This window comes from Mycena indigotica (genome assembly GCF_014461135.1).
Source record: "Mycena indigotica strain 171206Taipei chromosome Unknown Mind.scaff0007, whole genome shotgun sequence".
NCBI classification, from domain to species: domain Eukaryota; kingdom Fungi; phylum Basidiomycota; class Agaricomycetes; order Agaricales; family Mycenaceae; genus Mycena; species Mycena indigotica.
Window position 1 is genome coordinate 2,934,047 of NW_023503006.1, and position 11,010 is coordinate 2,945,056.

General features: G+C 51.7%; 4 protein-coding genes across 4 annotated transcripts; 2 read left to right on the forward strand and 2 right to left on the reverse strand.

Moving 5' to 3' along the window:
* Positions 1-488: 488 nt before the first annotated feature.
* Positions 489-1,781, forward strand: MIND_00872000 (Aldo-ket-red domain-containing protein; the record flags this gene model as incomplete). The annotated part of the gene is made up of 6 exons (XM_037365379.1): positions 489-577; positions 652-738; positions 789-951; positions 1,007-1,285; positions 1,337-1,561; positions 1,614-1,781. The coding sequence occupies 6 exons, from the start codon at positions 489-491 to the stop codon at positions 1,779-1,781; spliced, it is 1,011 nt and encodes a 336-aa protein (XP_037218621.1).
* Positions 1,782-3,799: 2,018 nt separating this feature from the next.
* MIND_00872100 (uncharacterized protein) lies at positions 3,800-5,122 on the forward strand (the record flags this gene model as incomplete). Its single annotated transcript, XM_037365380.1, has 5 exons — positions 3,800-4,139; positions 4,216-4,325; positions 4,374-4,550; positions 4,600-4,770; positions 4,820-5,122. The coding sequence occupies exons 1-5, from the start codon at positions 3,809-3,811 to the stop codon at positions 5,120-5,122; spliced, it is 1,092 nt and encodes a 363-aa protein (XP_037218622.1). The 5' UTR covers positions 3,800-3,808.
* Positions 5,123-5,525: 403 nt separating this feature from the next.
* On the reverse strand, positions 5,526-7,749 carry MIND_00872200 (Acyl-CoA dehydrogenase NM domain-like protein; the record flags this gene model as incomplete). Its single annotated transcript, XM_037365381.1, has 11 exons — positions 7,705-7,749; positions 7,581-7,657; positions 7,476-7,531; positions 7,199-7,422; positions 7,112-7,151; positions 7,007-7,064; positions 6,916-6,961; positions 6,783-6,873; positions 6,089-6,734; positions 5,937-6,045; positions 5,526-5,888 (listed from the first exon to the last, which is right to left on the reverse strand). Exons 1-11 carry the CDS (start codon positions 7,729-7,731, stop codon positions 5,526-5,528), a joined length of 1,737 nt encoding a protein of 578 aa, XP_037218623.1. The 5' UTR covers positions 7,732-7,749.
* Positions 7,750-9,869: 2,120 nt separating this feature from the next.
* Positions 9,870-10,454, reverse strand: MIND_00872300 (uncharacterized protein; the record flags this gene model as incomplete). The annotated part of the gene is made up of 3 exons (XM_037365382.1): positions 9,870-10,207; positions 10,260-10,367; positions 10,424-10,454. 3 exons carry the CDS (start codon positions 10,452-10,454, stop codon positions 9,870-9,872), a joined length of 477 nt encoding a protein of 158 aa, XP_037218624.1.
* Positions 10,455-11,010: the final 556 nt, after the last annotated feature.

Here is an 11,010-nt window from a genome sequence, read left to right on the forward strand (position 1 = left end):
ATCCGAGCCACTATTGCTGGCAGTTATGTCGGTGTGGGCAAGATGGCTGAGAGTAAAGTCATTCACTGGAAAGTATCAATTCAGGACACCACTACCAGAGTTCAGGGAGACGACGAACTGCTATTCAACTGGGAAGGAGGCCGTCAAAAAGGACTGAGACAAGTCACACATGTCTGAGTCACGGTCAGGTTCTGTTACCTGCAATGAGTTCCATTATTGAAGCTCGAACTTGTAGCATTTTGGGAGGACGCGTCTACATGTTGTCATTACATAATATCTTATCGCTGCAACATCGCGGGCATCCGTGAGTGATGCGATCAGACACATCCGTTGTTGCTCCGAACTCCTTTGCTGAAAACGACGCCCACACTCCACGCGACAGCGGAACCGCCTAACATCTCCACACAAAAAATGACGACCCCACACTCCTCCGGTATAAATGGCAAAGCAGTTTTTATCAACATCCCATCGACATCTTCTCTCATCCAATGCCTGCGACTCGTAACATCGGCTCCTCCACCTTTTCTGGCATCGGCTTCGGTGCCATGGTCATCTCAGGCTTCTACGGCAGTGTAGAGTCTGATGAAGAGCGTTTCAAAGTCATACTTTGCTGCTATTGACGACGATTTTGTGCTGACAATACTTGAACAGGTGCTGGACGCCCGCGCATGCCGCTGGGAGCACGTTCTGGGACACAGCTAACATATATCTCGACTCGGAAGAACTGCTTGGCAAATGGTGAATCCTTTTTCTCGACCTGATTGGCTGATGATGATGATTTGGTCCAGGTTCAAGCGCACAGGCAAACGGGCCGACATCTTTCTTGGGACTAAGTTTGGCGTCAATCCTGATGACTGGACGGTCAAGGGGTCCCCAGACTATGTTCGCCAGTGCGTCGAGTCGAGTCTAAAGCGGCTCGGCGTCGACTATATCGACCTTTACTATATGCATGTAGGTGCCCTTTATTCAATTCATTTATTCCTCAGTCTCACTGTCGCTCCTCCAGCGCGCTGATTCCAACACACCGATTGAGGTCAGCGTCCGTGCAATGGCAGAGCTCGTGAAAGAGGGCAAGGTCCGGCACCTGGACCTTTCTGAGGTGTCTGCCTCGACTCTCCGCCGCGCCCATGCTGTCCACCCCATCGCTGCGCTGCAAGTAGAATACGCCCCATTCACACTCGACATCGAGGACCCCAAGATCGACCTACTCCGGACAGCCCGTGAACTGGGCATCAAAATCATCGCTTACTCGCCTCTCGGTCGCGGTTTGCTGACTGGCCAAATAGTAACGCTTGCATCTTCATTCCCGTTTCCATGTTTGCTTATAAAGCCTTAGCGCTCTCCCGACGACTTTGCGCCTGACGACTTCCGGCGTAAGATCCCCCGCTACAGCGACGCGAATTTTCCCAACATCCTGCACATTGCCGACTCCCTCAAGGCCATTGGCGCGCAATATACGACGCTCTCTGGCAAGCCTGCAACAGCTGGCCAGATCGCGCTCGCGTGGATGCTTGCTCAGGGTGATGACATTATCCCCATTCCGGGAACGAAGAAAATCAAAGTATATTTGCTCCTCTTCTTCCCTCTTTGTTTTGCTCACCGGTGACGCCTAGTACATCGAAGAGAATGCCGCTTCTGCTGATATAACCCTCACAGTACAACACGTGGCGGAAATCCGTGAATTAGCGGTCAAGGCGAATGCTGCAGGTCAAACAGCAGGATTGCGAGCTCCAGAGGCCATATGGGCCCAGATGTTTGTGGAAACTCCAGCTGACGCATGAAACTATCTTTTATGTGCTACAAATATCATCTAAACCAATAATGTACAGCGAGAGGTTCAAGTTGTTATGTGGACTCTAATTCTGAGACCGACGCTTGATCTGGTGATGGGCCATCGGCCATCGGCCTGTCGCATGCACACGACTGGTTGTGCCCGGGGGGTCGAGCAGGGTTCACACCAGGTGGTCAATGTGTTTGCACTGGGGATTAGCTATTATCCACGTGGGCGTAAGGATGCTAACGCCCGGGGAGGACTGTGCAAATGCCCAGGGAAGATAACCATTGCCCCCTGTATTCGGACACAACCGGCCGGCTCGCCGGAGCACGTGGGAACTTTGCCCACCGCCATCTTTTCCTTCTTTTTCCCCTCCTCCCTCCCGCTTTCCTTCCATCTTCCCCTCCTCAAGCATCCCTCCCGCCTAACGAATCCCAGCTGCAAATAAATGGCTGGACCGAGCCGCTGACACGGGCACTTTCCACGCCACCTACCTCTTCCTTCCACCTACGCTCGCAGCAGGCTGGGCTGTGTACTAGCTACAGCGCGGCCATAAACCCCAGCATGACCACCACTCTGCCTCCCATCTTCTCCGCCAACCCAACCTCCCAGCTCACCTTCTTCTCCCAACCAACTCCCCGCTTGCTGCGTGCTCGACTTGAGTCCGCGCTGGGGCGGATTCCTGTGCCGCTCGTTTGCATGGCCGGCGGGTAAGGGCGGGCTGTGGCTCTGTCCCCCCCTTGCTTTTTGGGCCGGTGGAGTCTCGCCCGCCACCCTGGGTACCGGCCGGCATCCGCCCGGGGTCACTTGTTTGGTAGCACCCGGGCACTTGTTTGGTTGTACCCGGGGCGGCGGGTGAGAAACCGCCCGGGCCGCTTGTTTGGTTGTGCCCGGGCAGACGCAAGGGAGCGCCCGGGGGGGACAGCTTGGGTCCCCCTGGGCTCTCGTTTGTCTGTGGCGGGGTGGATTCTCCCTGGGCCCTTGGTGGTTCACCCGTCACTGGTGTACTTCAAGTTGCACTGAGGGGTAGGTAGACGTCATCTGTACTATGTACAGACTTTGTTTGTTTGTAATTTTGTAAGACATAGTGTAGGAGTAGCTACAATGTAATCATTTACTTTTCAAAGCAAATTGTGCATTCTGTTAAATTGCTTTGAGATCTAAGTAATGTTTATGATTGTCTTGTCTTGTCAGTGAAATGTTATATGCCCTCGAGGTAGAACACTATGTGTAACAGGGGCAGATAGCAAATATACCCCCATGGAATCCTATGGCTCCCCCCAGGGAATGCCATGCATACACCAGGTGACGACCCCCAGTTACCCCGTGCAATGGTGTTTCGGGTGCATGCGACAGGCCTGTCTCATGGCCGATGGCCCATCACCAGATCAAGCGGTACTCTGCTAATTCTGGCGAACGGCTAGTCTCGTTCCCGCCGTTCCGGTTTTCGCCGATCCTGCACGTGAGTTTTGGAGGTTGATGTGCAGGAATGGCGACCGGAACGTCTGGGGCAGTTCGTATAGGGATTGACAGATCCTCAAGCTGATGGCAACTGTCAGCCAGCCAAAATTTATTCTTTCACCAAAATTGGGTCTTTTTTGAGTCCTCTTGCCATCCAACGACACCTCCGTTGGATCCAGAAAAAATTGGAGCGCAAAGCTCGTCTTTGAAACTCCTGGCTCTGCGCTTTTTTGGGCCCAAAAGTTGCATGGGGGCATGAGAAATCGCTTTGCCAAGGATCTGCTATTTCTGATACGAACTGCCCCAGACGTTCTAGAGAGAATCCCTGCATCAAAATCTCCAATCAGTCACGTGGACCGGTCCGCAGGACTCTGCTCGCGCAGCGAGCGATTCTCGAAAGAACGTCTGGGTACGAGACTAGCGAACGGCGAAGAACACGTCCACGTGACTGGGAAAATAAAGATAAAAATGTTGAATATTTCATGCAACTAAACCAACGAGCAACAAATTCCAGTCTTACAACAGAAAGGTGGTGACACCATATTGTCACAACCCCTTTGCCCCCAACGACCCATGCACGACCTCCCTAAGGTAGCCGACCTTCCTCAAGACTTCACCGCCACTGCGATACGCAACTGGGAATTTATATTAGAGGCAGAAGCACTGGCAAAAGCAAGCCACAGGCGCAACGAGCCCAAATCCGGCGATCGACTTGTTGCGACTCGAGTGGTCGGCTTTTTCCTGCTTGACCTTTGGACTCACCAACAACGGCCATGCTACCTGACGGCTTATTCGTCATTCTACAATGAAATTACGTCGTGTCGCGCAGAAGCACAACTCGAACGTGCCTACGAGAAATTGTGGGAGCTTGGTTTGCTCTATCGTAACCATCTCTTCCGAGTTTGTGTGTACTGTAATCCTTGCCTACAACTCACATTTACCATCTTATACCTCTGTCTTTCGCTCCGATACCGTCCCAGCGCCAACTGAATCGGAACACCCTTCACGTTCCTCCTTCGAAAGGATGCGACAAGACTTGATGGCGGCAATGCGAAACGCGCCAGTCACAAATGTTGATGCGCGAAAGCAGGTTTGCTTCCTCTGCCTTGTTGCCATTCTTTTCGACGATCTCGACCAGGCTCTCTTTCGTGACGGCTATGCTTGTACACTCACTGGCATATTCAACTTGAGCTCGATCCCGAAGATTCAGTGGCTGGGCCCCCACATCATGGCAGTCGGAGGGCAGACCGGGTTGGTTCAATGTGCCCACATCTTCTCGGAATCCGCTCAGGAAAGTACTCAAACACAAGACAAAGTCAGCATGTAATTCATTTCTTTGCTCAAAAAACTAATTCTTGTCCCAGACAAATTATGCTGCAAGTGCACTCGCAATCCTGGAGAAGTTTGGTATGAACTCTGAGATGCTCCTTGGGACGAACGTGCATCGAACGTTCAACACTATATCGATGAGCGCAGCCCTGCATGGGTTGTTTGATACCTTGCACTTTTGGTTTGAAGAAGACGTGAACGCCGAGGTATCCACATCATTCGGAAGTTTGCACCGATTTTCTGAACGCCCTTCAGCCTAATACATATAACGTCGTGACAATGGACCCGTATCCGATCGCTTTCTTACCTGCCCGAGTCACATTCACTGTCGATCCTCATGCATTGGCCGATTGCGCAACCCAAGGTATCCCTGTCCCGTCACTTCCATCTCCAACACTTCTGGCTATCCACGCAGCGTGCTGTCGGGTAGCTCATTTGTCTGGTGCCGCAGAACAAGCAGATCAAATTCTGCACGATTTGGAAACTACACAGGTTCTTGCAGAAGATGGAGGCTCTTCGCATCTTTTAATGTCTCGTTTGTTGCAAGTTGTTGCATAGCCGCGCCTTGTCTCTGAATTTGCGACGACTTCAATTCATAGCAGTGTTTCGATAACTTGCTCCTCTACGAGCTTCGTCAATCCAATCCAGTTTGTTTCGACTTCTATGAAGAATCATTTGGAAACAAAGAACTCGAATGGTAACAGCCTCAAGTTCACGGCAACTTAACCACCACACTGGTCTGACATCTATACACATACATGGACTCGGAATTGTCGAAAATTCTGGTCAAGTAGTGTCTATCAACGGTACCGGTCAAGCTTGAAAGTTCCTCGATTTTGAATTCACTATTTGGAAAGAGCATCCGGGTATAAGTGGAAATAATCCGCGCCGATCGATGGTATTAAGCCCAACTTGAATGGCAGATGTGGCATAATGAAGAGTCCGGAAGCACGAAGTGACTTCATAGCTTCGCCTTGACCAAACCAACGAGCAACAAATTATCCCGAATCCGGTCTTGCACCAGATTATCCGAGTCCAAGACCTCGAGTTCCTGAAGCGCATCCTTCAGCCCGCCTTCTTCAACCCACCTCTCAAACACCGCGGCATCTGCGATGAAACTGGTGTCCTCCGAGCGTCGTGACCAGTTGGCATGCTCCAAAAGGAATAGCGCGCTGGAGATGTGCCCAAACAGAGTGAGAATCGTCCGGCCCAGAAGCGGATTCCGTGTCTTGAGAAAGATGCTGGGGAGATTTGTGACCGTCTTCTGCAACAAGGCAGTCGATGGAGTTCTCCTTGGAGCGGCATCGAGGATACTCTGGCCCCACTAGAAGACAGGTTGGAACCTACGAAAACGAAAAGAGATTGGGCATACACGGCAGAACATTTCGACGCCCTTCCCTCGGCTCGCGCGAATTAAATCGTGAGCGAGCACCTCGATCGTTCCCTCCCATATCTTCTCCACAAGGGCATCACGGATCAGCCTGTTCTCGGTTAGTTGGACTAGACGGTAAACAGAACACTCACCTTCCCATTCCCGTTTCTTCCATGTAGCCCTGGCCACCCATGGCCGCCATGCACTCTTCCATCGCTGATACTGCATGCAATGCCGCAAAGGCCTTGACTGTGGGTGTCAACATCCGAAGCCGGACCTGTTCCTCCTCGCTCGCCAATCCACACTCGGTTCTCCCCAGCAGCCCAATAACGCCGAAGAGAAGGTGAACTAGCGCGCGATATAAGATGCTCACACGCGCGAGTGTCTCCATGTGGGCGGGAACGGTCGTTAAGAGCTTGCCACCATCGACTTCGCGGACGCCAGCATAGGCGCGAGCCAGAGAAAGACATCGCATCAGCGAGCCAACGGACGATATCGATGAATGGATGCGGGTGATGTTCAGAACCGGCGCAATTGTCCGAATACCCGCCCCAGGGGTTCCAATTAGCCAAGCGCGGGCGCCATTGAGAGAAAGTTCTGCTGTGGGAACCGCCTTCGTGCCCACTTTGTCTTTGAGACGATGGAGAAGAATGTTGTTGGATAAAGGAGTGGGAAATGGCGGTAGTCTGACGGGAACGAGGAAAAGAGATAGTCCGCCAGTCCCGTGGCTGGACTCTGAACGGGCGAGGGCAACGGACATGTTTCCTTCTGCAGCACTCGAAAACCATTTAAAACCGTCTACTGCATTTCAGCCCACCATTTTCCAAGGAAAGGAAAATAGCTCACCGAGGAGGTATGCAGGGCCAAGATCGCCCGGCTGGGCGGGGGTTGGTCGTGCAACTGTCTCCGTGCGAGATACGTCAGACCCACCAGTCGACTAATTGACGTTTGAGCGGCAAAATCGAGAGACAAATCTTACCTCAGTCATCCACTGTCCGGAAATGTAGGCATTATCGGGATCTGAGCTACTCCAATGAATTAGCCTGAACATGAGTAGTAATTTGCTGTACCTGATCAGTCGAGGCAGGACTTGTGCCTTCATTTCAGTCGAACCAGCAAGCTCCATGACTGCATAAAGTTCAGACGCCGTTTCCTCGTCGTCTCGTGTCAAGCACCTCTCGCAGCACCGTCCGTCATAGCATATGGACACATGATCTGTGGACTTGAGTATACTTAGCAGAGATTTCAAGCGATATATGTACCACATGGCAGTCGCCGACCATGAGCAGGCTTTTGGCAAATTGCCAGACACGGCTCTTGTCGCGGAATCTGCGTTCGTAGGCGATGCTTATGAGTCCTTCTTTGCAAGTGAACGCTTTGAGGATCTTCCAGCCTTCAGATACTTGCAGGTTGTCGACTCGGTTCCCCCATGAGTCGTATTGGGTCAGAGTAGGCTCTTTCACAAGGGGAGCAATTGGGCGAATGACTAGGAGGTAACAATCAACGACGGTCAAACGATGCACTCGCGGTTTCAATCACCGTTGATTAATTCATCCCCCAGTCGGATGAGGTCTGGTTCAACCGTGGCCAGAACACTAAGAGTTTGTTTCTCAACGTCTTCACCACGCAGCAAACGGAGCAAACTCTGGCGGCAAGAGGCGTTTGAGTAGCCCGGGTAACGCAGGATCAGAGAGGTATGGGTTGCTGGTTGGTGGCGGTTGCTGCCGTTTCGATTCAGCAAAAGGATTGGTAGTCGGGGAAAGCATACCTGGTGGAAGATGTCTTCTACCTTCATGGAGGACGACAACAACGACTCGGATGCGGGTCAACAGGCCCGGCAGTCGCGCGGCCGCTGTCATCCGATGACAAAGATTCGACTTTCCAACTTGAGACGAGGTTCCAAGCTAGTTGACGCCCATACGGGAACTTGTGAAGCACATATGAGATGTTGACACACTCATCCCAACTGCAAACCTTCCAAGTTTTGCTTCGGTTGGTCGTCCCGTCACCATTCGCTACACCACAACCGGCCTGAATCCAAACCCGGCGCAACACCCTATCGAGCGGCCAGACAGCTCTATTGTCCTGGCCACCGCGTCTTAGCAGTTAGTGTGCTTGTAGCGGTATATAAATGCAGATACAAAAAAAAAAAAAAAAAAAAAACGTCCCGTCACGTGACTGAAGCGAAAATTGCAACACTCTTCGCCCGACGACAAATACCCGCTCTTCGTATCTAATCTAAACAGCTACCAGCTTTCTATATGTGGCCGGATGCAAAGAAAGAGCCATTTTTCTGCAGTCTGTTTCCCACACACACACAAGCCAGAGGCGGTTGACAAGGACAAACGAATATCTTCAGGCTTTGTCTGAACTTGAATATATATCTCTTAATGTGCAAAGTAAGCTACAGCTACATTACTCCTCGTTGTTCATGATTCCATTAACATTCGCCTGAGGGTCACTAGTGGTTCACTAACTTCACTTCTTCCGTCCACGCAGGAATCTAACAATAGGCGCCTTTCCAATGCCCCCCTCTCCGCCAACCTCAACTCCTTCTCCCCCAGTGCCGCCCATACCCCCCCGAGATACTGTTGACCCGGACATCCAAACCAGGATCGGTGTCCAGTTCGACATCCGGTCCTTCTCCTGCCCCTCCAGCGCCACCTATGTTTCCCTTGCCGCCCGTGCCTCCCGTGCCACCTATGCGTGCATTCAAAATAACATTCCGGCTGCTACGAGAGAATGGCGCCAAGTACCTCGGATTGCATCAATATCATATCGGCCTACCACCTATATCAGCTGCTGCTGGCAAAGCGGAATGGCTTTCCCATACCTGGTGCGACAGCCTCGAGTTTTGCTGCCTGTTCAGCCAGTTTGAGGCTTGTCTTCTCACTGTCAGCGGGGAACTCGACGAACCTCAAGCTCATGGATCGATTTCAAGATTTCATTGACATTCGCGAACTTGAAGAAGAAGTCCTCAGTACAATTTCCGGGACGGAGACAACCAATGCTGACCGTGGAATCGGCTATGAGCTGTGCCAAAGCGGCGTTGTGCCGCGAGATCGCGGATGCATTGTCGTCGCTGTTGAAAAACTGCGCCAACTTGCCTTGCGCCTGGGCTTGCTTCAGATCACTTTGTATCGAAACGAATTCGCTGTCAAAGGTCATGAACCGGCGCTCTCAGCATGCGTCCGGAAGAGTAACACACCCTTGGAGGGCTTTCATGAATGTTTGTCCGTCACGGGCCTTGCTCTCGGAAACGATTGGAGAGAGCATGTCGATACGAGACGCAAGCTGGACCAGCCCACGTTCGTTCAGGGATTTTTGCTATAACCAGATCAAGCGACTCAAAAAATGAAAAGGCATTGACCTACATCGACCCGATTCAGAATATCGAGCAGTGGGTCAATAGCACTGTTGAGTATACCCCCAAACGGCACATTGCTTGAAATCGAGCCCAAGGTCCTTAGCGAGAACAAAAATACGTTCATCGCTGTTGACGGTGCATCGCTCTGGGGCTCGTCGTTGTCATGTATTGGACTGCTAGTTATCGGCATATCAAACGAATCAAGCGAGGAGCGCCGCTCTTGCATGGATGGGTCCGGCTTTGAGTTTCTCCTGTGGATGAGGATTGGCAAGAAACGGAAAAAGCTCGTCGTAGGACGCCAGGTCCAGAACTTGAAGGACAACATCGCAATGGCCAGGAAATACCCTGTGGAGACCCATAGAAAGGCGAGCTTCTATGGTTTTATAGAACCCATGCCAGGCTCACGTTTGATTACGTTCGGGAATTTTTCGTTATCTCAAATCACGATTTAATGGCTTGGGTCTGCCCAATGAAGCCCAAGTTAATGCAACCATTTAACGACTCACTCAACCAAAATTGCGTAAAATGTATGAAAATTCGCCCACGTACACTACGAGCACTGCACACTAATCAAGCGTCTTGATCTTGTTGGCCCGGCAAAACTGTCGCAACGCTCCTTTCATCTCTGCTATCTCCCCTGGCCCAAACTTCAGCTTTTGCAAATCAGTTTCCGATACCAGCAGCAGTCCGCCGACGGAGTTGAACTTGTGCTTCTTCAGGCCCTTCTTCAGCGTGGCGAGATGGTATTCGTCGCAGAATGTGTCGATCGAAACGCGGGGGACTTTGGTGTGGGCCGGCAGCTCGATAAGCCCGTTAAACAAACGGGGCGCCTCCCCTTCGCCGCCGTTGCCGCCTTTCGTTTTGCCCTTGCCGACACCTTTTCCACCATCGCCTCCGTCTCCGCCTATGAAATTGGGGATTAAGAACGCTATAATGAAATAGACGATTGGGCCCACCTCTGATATGAGCGAAGCGGTGGACGTCAGTCATGTTCATATGAACGCCGCGTCCAACTCCTCCGTCTCCGCCTGTATGCCCGTCGCCTCCTTTACCGCCATGACCACCTTGGCGGACGAATATCCGTCAGTTAATGGTTCGCAGCCGAGGAGAACCCACCCACCTTCGATTTTCGGCGTATTTTGAGCAGGCATTGTCGCAGTGTGAAGTAGTAGTCCAAGTTGACTTGAAAGAAAAGGCAGGCTCAGCTAGAAAGCGCGATGTTATATATCCCGAAAGAAAGAGACAATAGCCATTTTGAGTTGCATCTTGATACTGAGAATGCACCTTGTAAGATCGGTTGGAAGCGTGCGATGCAGGCATAACTTATCCTCGAAGACTAACAAAAGTGCAAGTACGCCTCATGGAGAACGCACGAAATTTGGCTGGAAGGATCTTGGACTGAGTAGGACCCTTTTGGAAGTAGGCGCCAAAGTCCAGATTCGAGCCTCAAGGGACCCAACGAGCCCGCACGATAATTCGACGGTTGGATATCGGACAGGCAGCCAAAAGGTGAGCAAGAGCTTGCCACATCATATGCGTCGAAGAAAACTGACAACATAGCACGTGCCCACAACGACACCTACACCATAAACCCCCAAAGTGGAACGGCTCTGCCCTGTTGTCCGACGCACCCACGATGGCTGCTTTTACGAGCACCGCGCCTTAGTAGCAGTAGCGTACTTGCCCGCGGAATATAAATGTGATTCA